This window comes from Lingula anatina, chromosome 4 (genome assembly GCF_051362555.1).
Source record: "Lingula anatina isolate TDL-2025a chromosome 4, LinAna3.0, whole genome shotgun sequence".
Lineage (NCBI taxonomy): Eukaryota > Metazoa > Brachiopoda > Lingulata > Lingulida > Lingulidae > Lingula > Lingula anatina.
Window position 1 is genome coordinate 14,643 of NC_141770.1, and position 24,223 is coordinate 38,865.

Sequence of the window (24,223 nt, forward strand, 5' to 3'; positions counted from 1 at the left end):
GGAGCAGGACCCCCCCCCCCCTGACCCCCCTCTAAATCCGCCACTGGTAGGAAAGTTTTCATAACCCAGTCGAGTCTGTTTTTGTCTTCAGTTTTAGCACTAACATACCAATAGTAAATAGCGTGGAAGTACACTCTAAAACACCGCCGGGAAAAGCTGTGTATATATCATGATAAAATACAATGAAACATGGAATACATTATGTAAATGTTTTGTCGTTTGTTTTCCTTGTAGCTTGTCACAACATCAACTTTTCCTATTAATTTAATTAAAAACGCTGTTTTCACAGTTTTGCGGATGTCCGACTGGCATGTCAATTTAAGCACTGAAATCAATGTAAGACTCGGCGATATCTTCATCGGCACCAATCTGCGCGTAGATATTTTCTTCTTGGCTCTGATTGGAATACTGCAGTTTTTGGTAATAGTGTTCCGCATTCATCTCAGAACAAGTGGTCTGATGTGGATGATCACCGCCCTCACGAGGCATGTAGTCGTCGTTTGGTTCTGAGTATATAGCGTCACGCACGCTCACTTCCCTGATGTTTTCTGTGTAACTAGGGTTGTTGAAAGCCCCCCTCTCCTTGGACTCGGACTGGGCATGTTTTCTGGAATAGAAAAACCGTTTTTAACGCTTATTGACTTATTGGTATTATGTGGATAAGAAAATAATGCCTTGAGTTTTAATTATCTACTATTACTTGAAACTGGAAATAGATATTGGTATTATGTGGATAAGAAAAAATGTCTTGAGTTTTAATTATGGACTATTACTTGTAATTTGATTTGTTTCTTTTTGAAAATTAATTGAATTATTTTTTTGTTTTTAAAAAGTCACATCACGAAAATCCAAGGCTCACTTAATTCATGGACTACGTGTTTGATTCTGTTAACTATTATTGTTCTCTTCATCTAACGTCTATATCATAGAGAGATATGCTTGTTGCATAGTATGTGTAATGAAACGCTTATGTTATACATAAAGAGTTAATTGTATTAAAAGGTCATCAAACCACCAACACGAGCAGAGGAGTAATACATGTATGAACTAGATTGAACTAGTAATACAATTAAATGTTCAAAATAATCTCTTTCTTTCCACATACATGAATCACACAAATACATGTAGCACTTAAACTGGTTCAGTTTCCCTTGAATTAAAACAATAACCTAGGAATACACAGTACCTTCTTTTGATGACCACTATCACAATGACAAGTATTGTCACAACCATCACCACTGCTGTCACGCCACCCACTACAGCACCTAAAGTCCAATACAAATATATTGTTATGATTGTCATCAAGCATCACCACTGCTGTCACGCCACCCACTACAGCACCTAAAGTCCAATACAAATATATTGTTATGATTGTCATCAACCACCACCACTGCTGTCACGCCACCCACTACAACACCTTAAGTCCAATACAGATACATTGTTATGATTGTCATCAACCACCACCACTGCTGTCACGCCACCCACTACAGCACCTAAAGTCCAATACAAATATATTGTTATGATTGTCATCAACCACCACCACTGCTGTCACGCCACCCACTACAGCACCTAAAGTCCAATACAAATATATTGTTATGATTGTCATCAACCACCACCACTGCTGTCACGCCACCCACTACAGCACCTAAAGTCCAATACAGATTCATTGTTATGATTGTCTTAAGCATGAAGTTGCTAGCGTCACTACAAATCTTCAAATATTTGCAAAGGTAAACACTCCAGAGGCTTTATGTACTGTGGTTTTTGGTTAATGTGATAGCCCAGTCCCTTTCTGGACGTGTCAGGCATGTCCATTGACGAGCGGTATGAAACTTGAACAATCTCCCAATTATAATTAAACACTTACGGAGACTTACAGAAGAACTGCATGCACTATAAATTAAACGTATCTACCTGTTGGAAGTGCCTGGCGGCTGCTCGGGTTGGACATATTGTCCGCATTACCTACAACCAAAACGAATGTAAACGTGTAATAAGGGGTACCGGAGGAGATCAACATTGGTCAGAATAAAGGGTACCGAAGAAGATCAGCATTGGTCAGAATTGTGCCGGAAGTGACGTGTAGTGGTGTAAGACGTAAAGCTGAGTGGTCATTTTTAGCTGGAGGTGAACGGGAGAGAAGACATGAACTCGGAGAAAAAAGCAGTTTTTCAAACAACATGGTAAGATGACATTTCTTCTTTACGCATTTTGGGCAGAGAATACTTGTAGAAATAATAGGCACATGATATGAAAACGTGACACGGAACTTGAAGGTGCAAAATCGTGGTTAATTTGCAGACAACTTGTTTTGAAATACATGCTGCATCGACCGCCAGCGCGACAAAGAGCGTAAAGGGAAAGGAATTCCCGGGAGGCTATAAATCATTGTCATTTAGAATTTCGACATTTATATAATCTGATATGTCCATATCTAAGTATTTTTTGGGTGTTTTATGGTATGTGCTGCAATTATAATGATGTTTTAGGGTCTTTGAAGGGCCTTGTGAAAACCAGGAAGTAGTTCGTAACTGACAACTGAGTCGTAGTGATCCACAACTACTGTGCAAAGATGTATCTATTTTTAAATATTTTGACAAATTTTTTATCTTTATATGTCCATCTGACATGAAATTCCACACATATGATCACATTAATACACCTTTTGCACAGGGGTAGCCACAAATCAGTGACAAATGCCAAGACAAAGGTGACATTCTGACAGCCTATTATCAGGTAACATATTATATAAATGTCAAAATTCCACATGACAACGATTTATAGCCTCCCGGGAATTCCTTTCCCTTTACAATCTTTGTCTGGCGGTCGATGCAGCATATATTTCACAACAAGCTGTCTGCAAAATTAAGCACGATTTTGCACATTCAAGTCCCGTGTCACGTTTTCATATCATGTGCCTATTATTTCTACAAGTATTCTCTGCCCAAAATGCGTAAAGAAGAGATGTTATCTTACCATGTTGTTTGAAAAACTGCTTTTTTCTCCGAGTCCACGTCTTCTCTCCCGTTCACCTCCGGCTAAAAATGACCACTCAGCTTCGCGTCTTATACCACTTGACGTCACACTTAAGGCCCAATTCTGACCAATGCTGATCTCCTCCGGTACCAAAACAAAATGGAAAGCCTCAACTGAGGGCTTCGGCTTTGGAAGCATATTGGTTGAGCGGTGCGTGGAAATGATTGCCTCAGTGATCAAAATGCATAGTTAATGACTGCAAATGCACAGATATTATCAAGTTATTGACTTGTTGATCCAGGAAGATGATGTACCCCTTAAAATTGAAATATATTTGATAAAGATAATCTAAAAGTTCAACTAGTGAAAAGTCAGAGTGTTTTGTATGCTTACCCGTTCCTGCGTTAGATGTAGTAGATTCTGAACGAACAGTTGTAATTGATGCTGACCTAGAACTAGTTGTTGCTGGAAAACTAGAAGTTGTGATTGAAGCTGAAATAACAGTTGTACTCTTTATTGACCTGGTTTGAATAGTAGCTGCTATTGTTCGTGGTGTTATAATTGTCACTGGTATTGTTGTCGTTCTTGCTGATCCTGATCCGGATGACCAGCCCGAACCTGATCCTGATCCGGATGACGAGCCCGAACCTGATCCTGAACCTGATGACGAGCCCGAACCTGAATCGCTCGAGCTCCCTGCAATACATTTTTTCATCAACAAATGTCAAACACATCTAAACTGCAAAAAATTACTGCTTTCGATTTAAGTAACATGATATTAATGATATTCGTTTTAATGCAAGCTCATACTATATTAGTTGCTGTGGGTCGTGCGGCACTTGCAGGAAGCATTTTATCTTAAAAAAAAAAATTAAAAAAATTAAAAAAAAAAATATATATATATATATATATATATATCCGATAAACCTTCGGTTGGTTAATCCATTTTAACTCCGTGAATTACTTCAAATAGTCGTTACAGTGCAATGTGCAATTAACAGTACACGCACCTTCTGGGAACTGACAGACGAGGCCAACTGCCCTGCCGCTGCAGTTTACATCCTTCCAGTAGAAGCAGGGATCCGAAGTGGTTTCTCCATAACAATGATCAGTGAAATGAAGCTGCAAGCAGCCAGTTGGAGCTGAGCTGGGAAAGGGGTACATTTCCTCGGAACGTGGGTCATATCTAAAACCCCAGTTACTGAACATAATTGGATCACCTGTAGTAAGAGATTGTAGGCAGCAAATGAACAGCACAGAAAAACGTGACAGTAGACGAGACCTAAGCAAACATATCGTGGCGAACAGTACGTCCTTTGTGAGGCATGACGATGGATACTTTATACATGATATCCTGTGTGAGTTAGGACGGGTACGTTATATATGATATCCTGTGTGAGTTAGGAGGACGGTTACGTTATATATGATATTCTGTGTGAGTTAGGAGGACGGGTACGTTATATATGATATTCTGTGTGAGTTAGGAGGACGGGTACGTTATATATGATATTCTGTGTGAGTTAGGAGGACGGATACGTTATATATGATATCCTGTGTGAGTTAGGAGCATGGATACGTTATATATGATATCCTGTGTGAGTTAGGAGGACGGATACATTATATATTATATCCTGTGAGTTAGGAGGACGGATACGTTATATATGATATCCTGTGTGAGTTAGGAGGACGGGTACGTTATATATGATATCCTGTGTGAGTTAGGAGGACGGGTACGTTATATATGATATCCTGTGTGAGTTAGGAGGACGGGTACGTTATATATGATATCCTGTGTGAGATAGGAGGACGGATACGTTATATATGATATCCTGTGTGAGTTAGGAGGACGGATACGTTATATCATATCCTGTGTGAGTTAGGAGGACGGATACGTTATATATGATATCCTGTGTGAGTTAGGAGGACGGATACGTTATATCATATCCTGTGTGAGTTAGGAGGACGGATACGTTATATCATATCCTGTGTGAGTTAGGAGGACGGATAGGTTATATATCATATCCTGTGTGAGTTAGGAGGACGGATATGTTATATCATATCATGTGTGAGTTAGGAGGACGGATACGTTATATCATATCCTGTGTGAGTTAGGAGGACGGATACGTTATATATATCATATCCTGTGTGAGTTAGGAGGACGGATACGTTATATCATATCCTGTGTGAGTTAGGAGGACGGATACGTTATATATGATATCCTGTGTGAGTTAGGAGGACGGATACGTTATATCATATCCTGTGTGAGTTAGGAGGACGGATACGTTATATCATATCCTGTGTGAGTTAGGAGGACGGGTACTGTGAGTTAGGAGGACGGGTACGTTATATAATAATAATAATATAATAATAATAATATTTATTTATAGTCTAAAATCCAAAATGTGTTCAGTAGACTTTGCAAAAATTATAAAATTCAAATTAAAAGAAAAATATTGCTTATGGTTATAAGATGAAAAAAAAAAGGAAAATGATTATCTAAAACTATGACTAAGAACAGTTTTTTTTAAGAAGTGTTTTTTCAAGAATTTAAAGATAATATTGTTTAAAAAGGTGGGTTTTTAGTTCCTTTTTAAAATGTCCAGGGTCCACAATTTGTCTAAGACTGATGGGTAAAATATTCCATTCTTTTGGTGCTGCAAATTTAAAAGCTTTATCACCGTATGATACTAATCTTGCCTTGTAAGCCTTAAGAAGAAGGTGATCACCTGATCTGAGATTTCTTGATGGCACGTAGTGTAAAACAAGCTCATTTAAATAAGAAGGTGCAAGTTTATAAAATGCTGCATGTACAAATGTTAAAAGTTTAAATAAAATGCGTGCTCGTACAGGGAGCCAGTGCAACATCATTAAAACAGGAGTAATGTGGTTGTCTTTTGGAGTGCGGGTCAGTAGGCGAGCAGATATATTCTGTACACGCTGTAGCCGTTTGATTTGTTCCTCTGAAGATCCATAAAGAAGGGAGTTGCAGAAATCAAGTCTTGATGTAACCAGGGCATGTATAACTGTTGCTGTAGTAGAGTCGGTTAAATGTTTTCGTAAAGAACCAACGTTTCTAATATTGAACATACATGTTTTAGATACGTTAGAAATTTGCCTGTTCATGGACAATGTACTGTCAAAATAAACTCCCAGATTTTTGGCATGAGATGAGACTTGTACCATGCTGGCACCTATTGACATGCTAAGACTACGGGCAATGTTCTTATTGTGTGGTTGAGATATTACTAGGAATTCAGTTTTCTCGTCGTTGATCTTGAGTTTGTTTCTGATCATCCACCCCCTTATATCAGAAATACAGTTGGCTATTTTAGTAATTGATGAATCAGGGTTTCTAATATTGCAGGATGTGTAAAGCTGAGTGTCATCAGCATAAATATGATAACCAATCTCATGAAAACGAAGGATTGCACCAAGCGGTAAAGTATAAATATAAAATATGAGTGGTCCTAACACACTGCCTTGTGGAACACCAAAGACAAGTTGAGCTAATTCAGAGAGAAATCCGTCCACGCATACTTGTTGTGATCTGCCTGTGAGGTAAGAACGGAAAAGATTTAGTGCTGTATCTTTTATCCCGACAGTTTCTTCCAAAAATGACAGCAGTACCTGATGATCAACAGTGTCAAATGCGGCCGATAGGTCCAAGAGAACAAGTAACACAGCGGAGTGACTGTCCACCGCACATAGCAAATCATTTTTAATTCTAAGGAGTGCTGACTCGGTGCTATGATTCACCTTGCATGCCGACTGCATTTTCTCAACCAAGTTATTTGCATCTAAGTGGTTGAACAATCTTGTGGCGATCACACACTCTACCACTTTAGACAGAAATGAGAAGTTAGATACAGGTCGATAATTTTGCAAGAGTTCTGCATTTAGGTTAGGCTTTTTCAGTAGTGGACGGATAATTGCAGACTTAAACAATTCAGGAAAATTCCCGGTTTTAAAGCAAATGTTTACAATGTGAGTTATGAGACCAATGATTGCAGGGAGAATCTGGGAGAGCAGTGTTGTCGGCATAGGGTCAAGGAGGCATGATGTCTTCTTAGATCTAGAAATGATTTTTGTCACCTCGTCTTCCGTTGCTTCCTCAAAGGCAGTAAGTAAGAGTGAAGGCTTCGGGAGAAGATTAGAGATCGGGGGATGTAATGGTGTTGCAACTGTCTGTTCTAATGATTCAAGTTCGCCATATATTTTACTGATTTTTGCGATGTAGAAAGATCCCATGCTGTCAGCTAGGTCTTTCAAAGCCGTTGAGGGTGGGTGCGCTACGCGTTTGTTCTTACCCATAAGACTATTAACAGTTGTAAACAATGCTTTTTGGTCACCGTCACACGCGTCTATCATCTCTGAATAATAAGTTTCCTTAGCTGTTTTGGTAAGTTGGTTAACACGGTGACATTCCTCCTTGTGGCGCTGGTGGTGAATGGTTAATTTGCTTCTTCGCCACAGATTTTCTGCCTGTCTGCGATCCCTCTTTGCAGCAAGAATATCATCATTAATCCATGGTTGAAGGTCTCTCTGAACCATTGCTTTTGCTTTCAAAGGTGCCAACTGGTCCAATGACTGGGACAAAATTTGGTCGTAGTACATGACACATTCATTCTGATCACAGTTCAAAAGGTTCAATTCCTTAATTTTGGTAGACACTAAGTTATGGAGTTCGCTGATGTCAATGTCTTTTATTTTTCTGTATGACACTTTGTCTTTTTTCGGGTGGGGTTTGCCACATTGAAGATCAGCTTGAATGATGTGATGATCAGAAATTAGATGGCTCACTACACAGTTATTAACTAGGGCATCATCCTCCCTAGATAGGACTAAATCTAAGGTGTGGCCACGCACATGCGTGGGACCTGTGACATGCTGGACTAATCCAAATGAGGTTAAAAGAGCTGTGAATTGCTTAGTTTCAGTGTTTTCGGCCTTTTCCCAATGTAAATTCATATCCCCAGCGATTAACAATTTTCCCTTCAGTGGCCCCAGATATTCAAGAAGCTCACTAAATTCAGTTAAAAAGGAAGATTTGCGTATTCTGTTTGCCTTTGAAGGTGGTATTCTGTATATGATAAGGATGCGAAGTGTCTCTGAAATAGCTCTCGCCAATACTTCAATATATTCAAATGAGCTGGTTTCTACTACTTTAGGGAGCTGTTTTATTGCGAAAACATTCTTTGCCATGAGTGCCACACCCCCTCCTCGTCGATCAGTCCGTGGTATTTGGATACACTGATAACCCGTTGGAATCAAACTTGCTTCTACTGACTGTTGAATGTCTGGAGATATCCATGTTTCGACCATGCAAACAATGTCAGTGTTATTTTCGTTGATGTAATCCCGTATAATAGCTTCCTTATTGCGCACTGATCGGCAGTTCATGAGTGCTAGCTTTACTAATGGTACAACGTTTTTGTCAAGCAAAGGCACATTTATTAAGTTTTTAGATTGTGCTCCTGTTTGGCTGTGAGTAAGACCAGTTTTTGGTATTATCTGAGATTCCTTGTTGGGTGAGTAAATTACTTTAATAGGCTTCCTACGACTGGTTCCACCTCGTTGGCCTCTAATTTTTCTGTTGATGTTCAGGTCTGTAATTAGTGTCCAGAGATGTTCAGGTAGGATATATTTCCTCTGGGCATGGATACAAAGTAGGTGATCCCTTCCATATTTGTGCTTGATGGTATCATTAATTCTGCTTTCCCCAAGGCACATTGTCACAGGCAAGTCAGGAATGAGCAGTGTTGAGCAAATATACAGCATAAAAGTTCTCAGCATCAGAAATTGCAGCATATGTCTGACTATGTGAGGTTCAGTAGATATAAAATGTCACAAAATGTTCATCAAATCCTTGACAAGTTGAAGGCAGGCTGATACACAACAGTCCTGGAAACTTTAGAAAGCTTCAGTCCACAAAAACTAAAACATAAGCTTATTTCACACAGAGAAATTGCTGAAAAATCTAAGAGCCACAAACAGCCAGGTCAGCACAGTAAAGTGGCGCCCTCATTCATATCCTGTGTGAGTTAGGAGGACGGATACGTTATATATCATATCCTGTGTGAGTTAGGAGGACGGATACGTTATATATGATATACTGTGTGAGTTAGGAGGACGGATACGTTATATATCATATCCTGTGTGAGTTAGGAGGACGGATACGTTATATATCATATCCTGTGTGAGTTAGGAGGATGGATACGTTATATATGATATCCTGTGTGAGTTAGGAAGACGGATACGTTATATATCATATCCTGTGTGAGTTAGGAGGACGGGTACGTTATATATGATATCCTGTGTGAGTTAGGAGAACAGATACGTTATATATCATGTCCTGTGCGAGTTAGGAGGACGGATACGTTTTATATGATATCCTGTGAGTTAGGAGAACGGATACGTTATATATCATGTCCTGTGCGAGTTAGGAGGACGGATACGTTTTATATGATATCCTGTGAGTTAGGAGAACGGATACCTTATATATCATATCCTGTGTGAGTTAGGAGGACGGATACGTTATATATCCTGTGTGAGGTATGATCGAGTGTGGATACCTTATATATCATATCCTGTGTGAGTTAGGAGGACGGGTACGTTTTATATGATATCCTGTGTGAGTTAGGAGGATGGATACGTTATATATGATATTCTGTGTGAGTTAGAAGGACGGATACGTTATATATGATAACCTGTGTGAGTTAGGAGGACGGATACGTGTTATATATTATATCCTGTGTAATCGACTAGGAGTGTTTCACAAAGAATCTAACGTCTTAGCTTGGCGTACTTACCGTAGTCGACGCGCACGAGAAACTTTTCAAGAAAAGGAGGTGTAAAATTTCTAAAGTTTCACAGGACATGACGTTTCATGGCCTCCTTTGGCCGAGAACGATCATTTATCAATAACAAAGATCAGTCAAAACGTAAACAAAGTTTGTTTTTGAACTTTATTGATAAGTTTAACTTCAATGCATCTTCAAAGCAACAGTAAAATATAAGCTTGTCTTGTCGCACATCTAGCGGTCAAAAACATAAACAAACCCGCGATCGGCTGGGTGAAGGTGTATTTCATTTTTTTTTAATATTAAATAAATGTCAGTGCTATTCAAGGACATTATAACACAATATCTTGAAGGAGGTATGTTCTTTCCAAATTTTTGATGTTTATGCTCTCATTTACCGAGTTTTAGTTGAGCTCGCCGACTTAAGTCTCCTCCCGAGGAGGCTGGACATCATCGATTAGCAGCTAAGAAAAAAAACGACGTAAGCGACCTTTTAGATTCTTTGTGAAACGACTTAATTACGTAGGTAACCAAGCTCTTAGTCAGGGAAACCGACTTAAGTTTTTTTGTGAAACTGGGGCCTGTGTGAGTTAGGAGGACGGATACGTTATATATCATATCCTGTGTTACATGTAGGTATGATCGAGTGTGGATACCTTATATATCATATCCTGTGCGAGTTAGGAGGACGGATACCTTATATATCATATCCTGTGTGAGTTAGGAGGACGGATACGTTATATATCATATCCTGTGTGAGTTAGGAGGACGGATACGTTATATATCCTGTGTGAGGTATGATCGAGTGTGGATACCTTATATATCATATCCTGTGTGAGTTAGGAGGACGGATACCTTATATATCATATCCTGTGTGAGTTAGGAGGACGGATACCTTATATATCATATCCAGTGTGAGTTAGGAGGACGAGTACGTTATATATCATATCCTGTGCGAGTTAGGAGGACGGATACGTTATATATCCTGTGTGAGGTATGATCGAGAGAGGATACCTTATAAATTCCGAGGAAGTAATTAAACTATACTAAAAGGGGGCACATAATAGATTTCATATGTAAGATAACAACAAAGTACAAGTGAAAGTGTCTTCTCACCATGAGCTGACCAAGTCCAGTTTGTTCTCGTGGCTCCAATCCAGAAGTCCTCCAATCCATCCTGTTCCAGTCTCTTGGCCATTCGTATAATATTACTATGGACAGCATTGTTGTGGACAGTGGCCAGGTCACCTTGAAGGTCCAGGTGACACTCTCTTCGCGCCTCGTACCACGTCTGAGAGCTGGTGTTCAGGTGATAACAGACGCCCTCTGTAAAAAATTCGTTGGGTGCTTGGCACTCGTGCTCGTCAACTGAGGGAGAAAAGACGTTCCTGGTTAAGTATCGTAATGTTCCGTACAATTAAAATTAAATTGAATTCTATTACCGTACAATTTTTATAGAACAGAATGGAGTGTTATTCAATTTGCTAAGTACACGGGATCAGGGAGGTCTATATTCTTTATAAAATGATTGAAAAATGGTATGGAATGGCAGTTATCTAGGAACCGTAGTCCGTTCCCCATTACTTTGTACAGGTGACATTCGTCCCATATACTAACCCCAATGTTCCAACTAATTCTAACCTGTACTTAGCATATGGGAGCCCGGTCGTTCAGGACTACGACTACATGTACCATTCCTGTCAGACCTGGCATGAGCACTTTCAGATATATAGCTAACATGTACTGATGCCCAAGACATTTACCTCTTTGAAAAAGCTCCCTCTGCACATTGTTTCACATGACCTATTTAAATTGTACAACATTGCCCTGTCTTAAATGTGAACAAGTACAAAAGCACTCACCAAAGCGCAGGCAGACAAACCACAAATAGTCCGTACACTCCCGGCTCGTCCACTGGTACTGTAGGTCCGCCTGCATAGCCACACATGCCTGTCTGGTCGTCCACCGAGACTGTGACGGTGCCCATCTAGACCAGCCTGCAGGGGAGAAATCATCTTGACAAATATCATCTTATATATTTTTAATGTATTTTTGGATTACCCAAGCCAACTTGAGCATTATAACAGATCACAATGAGGTAAATTTCACTATAGATCTTAAACTTTGATCCGATTATCTGAAGCGCGCGGTGAGAAACACTAAGGGAATTGTCCTTGCCTAAGCGTTGACTGGTTCAGAACTAACCTAAGCCACGGCTATCCCAGTGTTGACTAGCCCAGGACTTACTTAAGCCATGGCTCTCCCAGTGTTGACTGGCCCAATACTAACATAAGCCATGGCTATCCCAGTGTTGACTGACCCAATAATAACCTAAGCCATGGCTATCCCAGTGTTGACTGGCCCAATACAAACATAAGCCACGGCTATCCAAGTGTTGACTGACCCAATACTAACCTAAGCCACGGCTATCCCAGTGTTGACTGACCCAGTACTAACCTAAGCCATGGCTATCCCAGTGTTGACTGGCCCAGTACCAGGAAGTTGACATGTTCTGTGTTCCTCCTAGCCATACACTGTAACTATGAAGCCATGGTGCCAAGTCCTGGTGTGTTTGTTGTAGTAGCCCCTCTAATGTCCATTCTGTTTCCCAGTCCTCCACGCTGGCTAAGTGGCCGCCCAGTCTCCGACAAGTCTTCCTGGCATCAAACCATGTAGAGTTTGGGTAGACGATGACCTGGTAGCACATGCCATTGTGACACTTGGAGGCGCCTGTTAACAACATATTTTGGCTTAATTAAAAAAAATTAAAAAATGTTAAACATTTAAAGATGTAACAGGTGCCAAATAAAAATCTTGCAACAGTGATGTCAGGGATCAGGGACAGTGATGTCAGGCCTAAGGAACAGTGATGTCAGGGATCAGGGACAGTGATGTCAGGGATCAGGCACAGTGATGTCAGTGATCAGGCACAGTGATGTCAGGGATCAGGGACAGTCATGTCAGAGATCAGGGACAGTGATGTCAGAGATCAGGGACAGTGATGTCAGGGATCAGGGACAGTCATGTCAGGGATCAGGGACAGTGATGTCAGGGATCAGGGACAGTGGTGTCAGAGATCAGTGACAGTGATGTCAGAGATCAGGCACAGTGATGTCAGGGATCAGGGACAGTGATGTCAGAGATCAGGGACAGTGATGTCAGAGATCAGGCACAGTGATGTCAGAGATCAGGGACAGTGATGTCAGAGATCAGGCACAGTGATGTCAGGGATCAGGGACAGTGATGTCAGGGATCAGGGACAGTGATGTCAGAGATCAGGGACAGTGATGTCAGGGATCAGGGACAGTGATGTCAGGGATCAGGGACAGTGGTGTCAGAGATCAGGGACAGTGATGTCAGGGATCAGGGACAGTGATGTCAGGGATCAGGGACAGTGGTGTCAGAGATCAGGGACAGTGATGTCAGGGATCAGGGACAGTGGTGTCAGAGATCAGGGACAGTGATGTCAGGGATCAGGGACAGTGATGTCAGGGATCAGGGACAGTGATGTCAGGGATCAGGGACAGTGATGTCAGAGATCAGGGACAGTGGTGTCAGAGATTAGGGACAGTGATGTCAGGCCTAAGGAACAGTGATGTTAGGCCTAAGGAACAGTGATGTCAGGGATCAGGGACAGTGATGTCAGAGATCAGGGACAGTGGTGTCAGAGATCAGGGACAGTGATGTCAGGGATCAGGGACAGTGATGTCAGGGATCAGGGACAGTGGTGTCAGAGATCAGGGACAGTGATGTCAGGGATCAGGGACAGTGATGTCAGGGATCAGGGACAGTGGTGTCAGAGATCAGGGACAGTGATGTCAGGGATCAGGGACAGTGATTAAATGTGTTGTTTAAAATATTGCTTTCTGCTAGTTGGCCAACCAGACTTGTTCCAGATGCCTTCCAAAAATGGAGATAGTCAATCGACTAAAGTTGTACGCAAGTTTTAGAAACTGCAATGGTTATTAAAATTAAGACATACCCGGTGTCCATCCGGAACAGTATAAAATTTGATATCATCATGTGACAATCATGTGACAAAGAAACACAAGTCTGATTGAACATCGTTATCAGTTATGGTGAGTACAGCAAAGTTCATTTGAGGTTACAGATTACTTTGTCGTACTTTTATCGTATTCAAATTGCCAAACGTAACCTTACGCAAGACCTATACAATCTGTGAGGCTTTCGTCAAAAGACAAAGGGTGCTATAGCAAGTCTCCAGGGATTTGAAACCTGTTGTAACAATTTGGAGAAGATTACTCCAACCAAAGGGAATGCCAAAAACCATGGTATCATTTAGTATAAAGGATAAAGATATCATCAACATACCTTGACAGCCGTAGAAAAAGACTCCAAACATGAGAACTATTACAGAAATGACCAATCTCTCCATGTTTATAAGTCAGTTAACAATATTACCAGACACGGTATCTTCTACCTGTACAGTTATTGGATTATAACCGTTCTATAATGTCGTAGTACAGAAGTACGGACAGCCTCTCCAAGTATATTTGTCTTTTAGAATTTACCAAAACTATCGATATGGGGGTTATTGTCACAGTTAATTTTCAAAATGGCAGTAAACAAACTCCTAGCTGTGCTTTTGTCCGTTTTGTGGACTTTAAATCAAATAAATATGCACACTGTAAACCACGCTCTGTTGCACGGTAACTCTCAGTATGTTTCCTTGTACACATCCATGTCAACCATAAGTCTCTCCCTATGTCAGCAGTCTATGTGCTGGTATAAACACACGAGTACATATCCCTATGTCTGCCTGTCTATGTGCTGGTATAAACACACGAGTACATATCCCTATGTCTGCCTGTCTATGTGCTGGTATAAACACACGAGTACATATCCCTATGTCAGCCTGTCTATGTGCTGGTATAAACACACGAGTACATATCCCTATGTCAGCCTGTCTATGTGCTGGTATAAACACACGAGTACATATCCCTATGTCAGCCTGTCTATGTGCTGGTATAAACACACGAGTACATATCCCTATGTCAGCCTGTCTATGTGCTGGTAAAAACACACGCGTACATATCCCTATGTCTGCCTGTCTATATGCTGGTATAAACACACGACTACATATCCCTATGTCTGCCTGTCTATGTGCTGGTAAAAACACGAGTACATATCCCCATCAGCGGCTGGAATGATAAACTAAGGGAGTGACTCATCTCCTCCTAAACTGTCCACCTTTTATTTCCCTGCTGCCATTCTTTCATATAGCTCAGTCACCTTTCATGCATTCTTGTCCTGTAACAATAATCATATGGATCGAATTACATAATACCCTAGACGTCAGCAGTGGACGCAGCTTACTCAAAACAGGCCAATGTCTGCCCTTTAATGACCAACGCAGCGGAACACATTCAGTGGTGGTAAACATAATCATTGAATGTTCATATATAACAATAGGCTTACTAAAGTGGACCAATACGTTATTTGTGGAGCCCGGCAACAGAATATATATATATATGGGAGATTGATTTCTATTACATCTAATTACGATCTGCACTGGAGAGACATCAATTAAGTTTTTCAAAACACTTTATGCCTTTCATACTGATGAGGTCCTGTTTTTTTTTCTCCTCGTTGTAAATACGACTCTCCCAGTCTACTAGTCAACTGCAGGGTGTTGTCATCTTTCAGACGGTGTAAAATGATCAACACAACTTATGAATAATTTAGTATGTCTATAGATTTGGTATTCCCAAAATAGTCCTCCCGTTTAGTAGCTTTAACACTTCTATTGTAACTGGCCTGATGCCGTAATATGCGATATTAGTCACTGACAGAGGTTAAGAAATCTCTGGACGTAAAAGTACCCATTGCAAGGTTAAAAGTTGCCCTAAGAATTATACATTACAGACTTGGTAATTCCACGGCGTTTTGATCCTCGCAAAGGTTTCAGAAATTTGGGCCCGGGAAGTAATTAATAGTAATATATAAAATAAATAGTAATATACAAATAAAATCCTTCCTTAGTATTTCTTCCCTTTTTCCCTACGTTCAGTTTCTCTTTGACTGATTGATAACCGTAATTCTTTGCTGGTTGTCCAATTTCGAGTACAGTTTATAGTTGTAGCAATCATGTATTATTAGCAGTTTGAAGAGAACTATCACAACCAAGTCGCTATTTTTCAATTGCGGCTCAACGTAAACTTCATAAAAGTGCATTAATACAGCTGGTCATTTACATCCATAGCACAGAAGGTGTCTTTTGCGAGGTACATGTAGTATTTACTAGTACTCAAAGGGGCGCATGTGCAGTAAGGCGTACTGTGTCCACAGCTAAGGGTATCTCCGTGACCTACATGTACGTACAAATAGCGTATCAGAGGTAAAGGATCAGCTCACTCTGTTAGGACATTTTACATAGCGTATCAGAAGTAGAGGATCGACATGGATGACACACTTGATTTAGTTGGAGAATTGTTTTCATACCTCACTCTCCGATCTGTACTCATCTTCGTGACAGTATTCCTTGGCACTTATATTACAACCCATGGGCGCCGAGAGAAGAGGCGGAACCTGCCCCCTGGGCCATGGGGGCTGCCAGTCCTCGGGTGTCTCCCGTTCCTGGGGTCAAAGGCACACGTAGTGTTAACAAACTGGTCCAAGAAGTACGGAGATGTGTTTCTGGTCAATTTTGGCATGGTCCCAGTAGTGGTTTTAAACGGGTTTGACACAATTAGGGACGCTCTCGTGAAGCAGGGGGCAGAGTTTGCTGGCAGGCCGGATCTGTTTACCTTTCGAACGCCGCCTCACATCCCCCTTACGTACAAAGGTCAGTCAGATATACAGTGTGTGTGGTGTTAGGTCACGTACGTTATGCTTATTAATAGAGAGTTTCGGCAGGACGTTAAACGTGTACGTGTACGTATGAGTCATGTCGTTTACGTTCCCGTACAAGCAGTGCCCCACTTTTCGCTTCGGCTCTTCGTGAACGTGGTGTTTGTACTTGCAGCTGTGGTGGAGCTGTTACAGATTTTTTTAATGTACACCCTTCAACATTGGAGGAATATTTATATCAAAGAAGAAACTAAACATAATAAATATATCATATCTCTATTTTTTTATGTTGTGTAGTATAGGATAAAAAAAGCAAATAAAGAAGCTAACACTTGTATATGGTTGTAATTTTTTTATTTACAACTTAGAATATTGTAACATTATTGAGCAATGACAATTTTAACAGTATTAACAAAACTGAAAAAGATTAAGAAATATGGGCCATTTTTGGAGCTTTTTGTTCAAAACAAAAATAAGAGCATTTTTTCCGTAGCAGCTTTCGACAATAAGTAACAGTAAAGAATAATAGAACAGTGCAATATGCTATAAATTGCATATGGTTGATATTTATCTATTTACAATATGGACACGACATAAAGTTCTACATAAAGATGAAAGTAATGAACAAAAAAATATTCAATTTGAAAGCTTAGCGATATAAATAACTTGATTTAATCACAGACATTTTCATTGTAGAAAGCAAGTGCTATATGGAGTCTCGGTCATTGCATACAAGAGGAATTTTTAAAGAAAACCTGACAACGCAAAGAGCACCTCTGTAAAAACTCTTTTTTTCCCTTCAATTAGCCATGTAACTCAAAATTATTGAGATAAAAAATATATTGAATGGTTAATCTTGCTATGATAATAAAAATGATATAAAGAAAAATGATTTTTTCTACACTTAAAGAGCAGTTAAAAACTCACGTTCTTCACTTACGCGTAAACAGGATCCTTCACGTTCAGAACGCACGCAAGCAGAGATCGTACGTGACAAAACTGTCAAAAGTCGTAACGCAGAAGGCAACAACCTACTACGTCACACGTAAACGTACACACTTAACGTCCTGCCGAAACTCTCTTATTGTAAACACTTTACGGGAGTAGGAATTACACTGCACCAATGACCCTGGTGTGACCTTGGGTATACATGGAGTGGCGTTGTTTTTTTTTTTTTTTTTCTATTTACCAAATGTTCATATGTCCAGTTGTGATATAAGAAAGTCCAATAATTGTTGCAGACAGCAGGTGAACAATAGCATGGAGGGACGACAACTGACTCTTTATTGCATGTTGCCCCCACCCCGTCCCCCAACCCCCCAAAAAGAGAAAATGTTAATGAAAATGAAATCGAAAAAATACAGTTTTGTACGGGGTTGATATAACTGCACTTTAGTGTGTATAAGCTAGGGCACAACACTGTAAATGTAAGAGTTCACACTTTGATTAATATATGAGTATTTTTTTGTGTGTAACTTGTAAGGTTTGGTCTTCTAGAAATATTGTTTGATGTATCATAGCCTAAGCTTATTTGTGTACAGTATTTTAAACTGAAAACATCTTTATTTCTAGGCATCTTAATAGAAACGTACTCACAGCAACTTATAGAAAGACGCCGGTTTTCTCTGCGCGTTCTACGAGACCTTGGCGTTGGCAAAGTGAATCTCGAGAGCACAATAATCAACGCGGAGCTGAAGGAGTTGCACGAGGCCCTGGCATTGACCAATGGGACCCCCACGGATGTTTTCCCGATGTTACGCGATGCAATAGCCAACGTCACATTCGGCATAACATTTGGATCCCGCTTTCAACATAACGATCCAGAGTTTAGGGGTATTCTGGACACCGTAAACCAAAACTTTGAACTAAATCAAAAGTTGGCTTTGAACAACTTTGTACCATTTTTACAAAATTTTCCATCACCTTCCCTGAGACAGTACCAACGAAATCAAGAGTATTTGGTGGGGTTACTTTTGAAATGGAATGCAGAACAGAAACAAAAATATAACCCCAAGGAGACCAAGTCATTCGTGGATGCATACAGACATGAAGTGGTGAAACATGAGGCGAGATCTGAGGAAACAGCGGGTGGCGGAGTGAAGATGGCCGGACCCCCTACTAACCCAGAGACCATCTTTACTGAGAACCAGATCACCTCAGTTACTATTGACTTGTTCTTTGCAGGTGGCGAGACAGTCACCACTACCCTGAGATGGGGGTTGTTGTACATGGCGCTATACCCAGATGTACAGCGGAAAGTACAGCAGGAAATACGCTCTGTTCTTGGCGAGGACGAACAGCCGAGCATCACCCACAAAACCTCTCTGCCCTATACGGAGGCAACCATCATGGAAATACAGCGCTTGAACTACATAGTACCCCTAGGGGTGCCCCACTGTACGACATCAGACGTCAGTTTCCATGGTTACTCCATTCCTCGTGACACCATGGTGATCGTTAACATGTGGTCCGTCATGATGGATCCCAGTCGCTGGCCAGAGCCTGAGATATTTGACCCTCGGAGACATATAGACCAGAATGGAAGGATTGTCAAAAAAGATGATTTCATTCCCTTTTCAATGGGTAATCATATTTTCCTATTATTTCATCCCTCTTTTTTATAATCATTTTCTATTATTTTTTTTGTTACTGCAAAGTAAATAAAATCCATGGCACTACTAGTACAAGTTAAATTTCTATCAATCTATTCACTGATGTAGTCATGTTTATTTTTAGGGAAGCGTACGTGTCTGGGGGAGCAGTTAGGAAAGATGGAATTGTTCCTGTTCTTTACCTCCCTTATGCAAAGATTTAGTTTTCATCTACCAGAAAATACCCCCCCTCCAAAACTGGAGGGCAAGTTGGGGTCCACGTACGTCCCCCCGGATTACGAGCTCTGTGTCACCCTGCTGCCCTCTACCGGGTAATTGTCTGCGCCTGTGGGCTCTCATGGTGTCTGCGACTGCTGCCCTCTACCGGGTAATTGTCTGCTGCTGTAGACTCTCATGGTGTCTGCAACTGCTGCCTCTAACGGGAAATTGTCTGCGCCTGTAGACTCTCATAGTGTCTGCGACTGCTGCCATCTACCGGGAAATTATCTGTGTGCTCTCTTGGTATCTGTGCATCTTTCCACAATGACACATCGGTTATTTTTCTGTTATAATAAAATCCACGACCACTTTATATATATCATTTTAACGTGTTGCGTTTTCATTAATTCCTGTTTTTATATCTATATTTGGCTGCGGTCACTTGTTGGCTGGGTTTAATATCACAGTGTGACCCACAGTGTTTTATATCTATATTTGACTGCGGTCACTAGTTGGCTGGGTTTAATATCACAGTGTGACCCACAGTGTTTTATATCTATATTTGGCTGTAGTCACTAGTTGGCTGGGTTTAATATCACAGTGTGACCCACAGTGTTTTATATCTATATTTGGCTGCAGTCACTAGTTGGCTGGGTTTAATATCACAGTGTGACCCACAGTGTTTTATATCTATATTTGGCTGCAGTCACTAGTTGGCTGGGTGTTATATCACAGTGTGACCCACAGTGTTTTATATCTATATTTGGCTGTGGTCACTAGTTGGCTGGGTTTAATATCACAGTGTGACCCACAGTGTTTTTATATCTATATTTGGCTGTGGTCACTAGTTGGCTGGGTTTAATATCACAGTGTGACCCACAGTGTTTTATATCTATATTTGGCAGTGGTCACTAGTTGGCTGGGTTTAATATCACAGTGTGACCCACAGTGTTTTATATCTATATTTGGCTGCGGTCACTTGGCTGGGTTTAATATCACAGTGTGACCCACAGTGTTTTATATCTATATTTGGCTGTAGTCACTAGTTGGCTGGGTTTAATATCACAGTGTGACCCACAGTGTTTTTATATCTATATTTGGCTGTAGTCACTAGTTGGCTGGGTTTAATATCACAGTGTGACCCACAGTGTTTTTATATCTATATTTGGCTGTAGTCACTAGTTGGCTGGGTTTAAAATCACAGTGTGACCCACAGTGTTTTATATCTATATTTGTCTGTAGTCACTAGTTGGCTGGGTTTAATATAACGGTATGACCCACAGTGTTTTATATCTATATTTGGCTGCAGTCACTAGTTGGCTGGGTTTTATATCACAGTGTGACCCACAGTGTTTTATATCTATATTTGGCTGCGTTCACTACTTGGCTGGGTTTAATATCACAGCGTGACCCACAGTGTTTTATATCTATATTTGGCTGTAGTCACTAGTTGGCTGGGTTTAATATAACGGTATGACCCACAGTGTTTTATATCTATATTTGGCTGCGGTCACTTGGCTGGGTTTAATATCACAGCGTGACCCACAGTGTTTTATATCTATATTTGGCTGCAGTCACTAGTTGGCTGGGTTTAATATAACGGTGTGACCCACAGTGTTTTATATCTATATTTGGCTGTAGTCACTAGTTGGCTGGGTTTTATATCACAGCGTGACCCACAGTGTTTTATATCTATATTTGGCTGCGGTCACTAGTTGGCTGGGTTTAATATAACGGTGTGACCCACAGTGTTTTATATCTATATTTGGCTGCGGTCACTAGTTGGCTGGGTTTAATATAACGGTGTGACCCACAGTGTTTTATATCTATATTTGGCTGCGGTCACTAGTTGGCTGGGTTTAATATAACGGTGTGACCCACAGTGTTTTATATCTATATTTGGCTGCGGTCACTAGTTGGCTGGGTTTAATATAACGGTGTGACCCACAGTGTTTTATATCTATATTTGGCTGCGGTCACTAGTTGGCTGGGTTTAATATCACAGCGTGACCCACAGTGTTTTATATCTATATTTGACTGCGGTCACTTGTTGGCTGGGATTTATATCACAGCGTGACCCACAGTGTTTCATTAAACAAACACAATCCTTTGCCTCATTAATTACGGGTAAAACCAGAAGTAAGCGTTTTAAGAAAATCACCTGGCCCCAGATGACATTACTGCTGCTGGGACTCACTAACGCTAAAACGGTGGTGATAGCTATTTAGGTGGGAAGGGAGGTGTTGGAAAGTGAAATTACACTACAAAACACAGTTGCTTCATTGTACATCATCAGCTTCCCGATGTTCAATGTGACAGCACTATCTCATAAAATGGCTGCTTATTTCCATATTATCTTGGCAGTAAAGCCTAGATTATATTTTCACGGGCGCCGTGCGATGGAATTGTCCGGACGATTTTTTTTTTTTTGAAATATTAAGGGGCTACGCCGCGTATGACATTATTATATCGCCTTAAATCAGTACGATTCCGTGCGATTTCGTACGGCCACCGTCTACCTCCGCTCATACGCCGTACGAAAAGGGTAAAACGGACAGTGTACGTGCGCCGTACGGGCATCGCATTTCAAATGTAATCTAGGCTTTAATGAAAAAAGTCTAACGTAACCAACCCCGTTAACACGTGCAGACGCGCGTGGGTTGTAAGTCATTAAAGCAACGAAGGGAGTTTGTGCTTTAACAAGTTTGTTCTTATTACACTAAACTTAACTTAGTATTTCGTATAAAAGAAATGAAAATAGGCTATTTTGCCAAATGTAGGCCTTTTTAAATTTCTAACGCCCTTAAGGCACCATCTGTTTTCCTTTGTGATAAAAATATATTTCTGTAAATGTCAAAATTAAGACAGGTGAACCAATTCATGGTTCAACTTGCTGATTTCCCGTCATTTCATATAGTCGGTGGTAGTTTATATTAGTATGTAGTAGTTATACTTAGTGTTTCTGCTATATCGCCCCCTAAGCATCCCAATACCGACGCTTAGTCTTATCAAACGAGTGTGGCAGTTGACATTTGAAGAATTTAAGATTTTCCTGTCATTCTTGACAACCCATATTAACGTTTGCGAAATGTTTCTGATGATTTATGGATTTAGATTTATAGAGCCCTTACCGTACTTGTAGGGTGGTTTGTCAGGTAAGACAGGTGATATTATAGAGCCCTAACCGTACTTGTAGGGTGGTTTGTCAGATAAGACAGGTGTTATTATAGAGCCCTTACCGTACTTGTAGGGTGGTTTGTCAGGTAAAACAGGTGATATTATAGAGCCCTTACCGTACTTGTAGGGTGGTTTGTCAGGTAAGACAGGTGATATTATAGAGCCCTTACCGTACTTGTAGGGAGGTTTGTCAGGTAAAACAGGTGATATTATAGAGCCCTTACCGTACTTGTAGGGTGGTTTGTCAGGTAAGACAGGTGATATTATAGAGCCCTTACCGTACTTGTAGGGTGGTTTGTCAGGTAAGACAGGTGATATTATAGAGCCCTTACCGTACTTGTAGGGTGGTTTGTCAGGTAAGACAGGTGATATTATAGAGCCCTTACCGTACTTGTAGGGTGGTTTGTCAGGTAAAACAGGTGATATTATAGAGCCCTTACCGTACTTGTAGGGTGGTTTGTCAGGTAAGACAGGTGATATTATAGAGCCCTTACCGTACTTGTAGGGAGGTTTGTCAGGTAAGACAGGTGATATTATAGAGCCCTTACCGTACTTGTAGGGAGGTTTGTCAGGTAAGACAGGTGATATTATAGAGCCCTTACCGTACTTGTAGGGTGGTTTGTCAGGTAAGACAGGTGATATTATAGAGCCCTTACCGTACTTGTAGGGTGGTTTGTCAGGTAAGACAGGTGATATTATAGAGCCCTTACCGTACTTGTAGGGTGGTTTGTCAGGTAAAACAGGTGATATTATAGAGCCCTTACCGTACTTGTAGGGTGGTTTGTCAGGTAAGACAGGTGATATTATAGAGCCCTTACCGTACTTGTAGGGAGGTTTGTCAGGTAAGACAGGTGATATTATAGAGCCCTTACCGTACTTGTAGGGAGGTTTGTCAGGTAAGACAGGTGATATTATAGAGCCCTTACCGTACTTGTAGGGGGTTTTGTCAGGTAAGACAGGTGATATTAAAAGATCATCTCCGAGGAAGATGAAGTATTGATCCGCTATATAGAAATGCAATATTCCACAGTTCAACTTATCGGGAAAGAAAAGGCTGAGATTATCGCTGCTTTCTCTGACGACTAACAAATATTTTGGATATATTCAAGAGCTCCAAGGGGCCTATATGGTACGTAGAGTCCATAATTTTTGTCTGTGTGGCTCCTGACACCCGCTGTATTGTCTATGTCATAAAAAGTAAATCATTTAATTATGATATTGACAAGTGTTATATCAATTGAGAATATTGGTTAGAATACGCACATTGGTAGAGTTGACTACAACTGGTACTGTCTAGAACACAGGACAAATTGAAAACGCTAAGCATGTAATTCCAGAGATCAATGGAGAGTAGTAGACATGTCTTCGCGTCTTGAAGATAACGCTGCGTGTTTGAAAATATGCTATGGCAGCGTCTACGTCGTTACTAAGCCGTATTCTGTGTAGTGCTGAAATGGCGTTTCAGTAAACTACCCATGTATGTTTCTTGTCATATCTCAACTGTATAAGCTTGAACAAAAACAGCAAATCTAAGTGTACGTATATGTAAAGGATTGGGCTATGTACCGTTTATATAAAAGTCACCTTGTGCGCAGACTACCTTTTTTTCAATATGTCCATGCTGGCAGCAGACGCTTCAATATCATTTAT

The 24,223-nt window shown here is 40.6% G+C and overlaps 3 protein-coding genes across 11 annotated transcripts in view; 2 read left to right on the forward strand and 1 right to left on the reverse strand.

Annotated features, from left to right (window-relative positions):
- Window positions 1–24,223, forward strand: part of LOC106168438 (cyclic nucleotide-gated channel beta-3) — a 67,221-nt gene that overhangs the window by 5,028 nt on the left and 37,970 nt on the right. Inside the window, exon 1 of one of the 2 annotated variants that reach the window (XM_087010191.1) lies at window positions 22,134–23,702. The exons of the other annotated variant lie outside the window; for it this stretch is intronic. Within the exon in view, the coding sequence (XP_086866317.1) occupies window positions 23,700–23,702 (3 nt within the window). The 5' untranslated portion in view covers window positions 22,134–23,699. Of the gene's footprint in view, window positions 1–22,133; window positions 23,703–24,223 lie in introns of those variants that run through there. 2 annotated transcript variants of the gene reach the window in all.
- LOC106160961 (macrophage mannose receptor 1) lies at window positions 149–16,395 on the reverse strand. Of its 8 annotated transcripts, none has more exons than XM_087010196.1 (10): window positions 16,239–16,395; window positions 14,109–15,047; window positions 12,234–12,506; window positions 11,639–11,773; window positions 10,893–11,144; window positions 3,987–4,196; window positions 3,370–3,672; window positions 1,915–1,965; window positions 1,187–1,265; window positions 149–607 (listed from the first exon to the last, which is right to left on the reverse strand). In XM_087010196.1, the coding sequence occupies exons 2-10, from the start codon at window positions 14,170–14,172 to the stop codon at window positions 319–321; spliced, it is 1,656 nt and encodes a 551-aa protein (XP_086866322.1). In that variant the 5' UTR covers window positions 14,173–15,047; window positions 16,239–16,395; the 3' UTR covers window positions 149–318. The 8 variants fall into 8 exon arrangements, with proteins under 8 accessions (XP_086866322.1, XP_086866320.1, XP_086866319.1 ...); XM_087010194.1 differs by lacking the exon at window positions 16,239–16,395 and adding an exon at window positions 15,665–15,798; XM_087010193.1 differs by lacking the exon at window positions 16,239–16,395 and adding an exon at window positions 15,358–15,513.
- LOC106160962 (cytochrome P450 2J2) lies at window positions 16,065–19,778 on the forward strand. Its single transcript, XM_013537778.2, has 3 exons — window positions 16,065–16,581; window positions 18,159–19,169; window positions 19,323–19,778. The coding sequence occupies exons 1-3, from the start codon at window positions 16,197–16,199 to the stop codon at window positions 19,511–19,513; spliced, it is 1,587 nt and encodes a 528-aa protein (XP_013393232.2). The 5' UTR covers window positions 16,065–16,196; the 3' UTR covers window positions 19,514–19,778.

What these genes read in the sequence shown, in the direction of transcription:
- LOC106160961 (XM_087010196.1), bottom strand. Translation starts at nt 14,172, where the DNA reads ATGGAGAGATTGGTCATTTCTGTAATAGTTCTCATGTTTGGAGTCTTT. An exon ending in CTGGACTTGGTCAGCTCATG is followed by an intron (nt 4,197 to 10,892) that starts GTGAGAAGACAC and finishes CTCTTACTACAG; the next exon opens with GTGATCCAATTATGTTCAGT. An exon ending in CCGCCAGGCACTTCCAACAG is followed by an intron (nt 1,266 to 1,914) that starts GTAGATACGTTT and finishes ATTGGACTTTAG; the next exon opens with GTGCTGTAGTGGGTGGCGTG.
- LOC106160962 (XM_013537778.2), top strand. Translation starts at nt 16,197, where the DNA reads ATGGATGACACACTTGATTTAGTTGGAGAATTGTTTTCATACCTCACT. An exon ending in CATCCCCCTTACGTACAAAG is followed by an intron (nt 16,582 to 18,158) that starts GTCAGTCAGATA and finishes CTTTATTTCTAG; the next exon opens with GCATCTTAATAGAAACGTAC. An exon ending in TTTCATTCCCTTTTCAATGG is followed by an intron (nt 19,170 to 19,322) that starts GTAATCATATTT and finishes GTTTATTTTTAG; the next exon opens with GGAAGCGTACGTGTCTGGGG.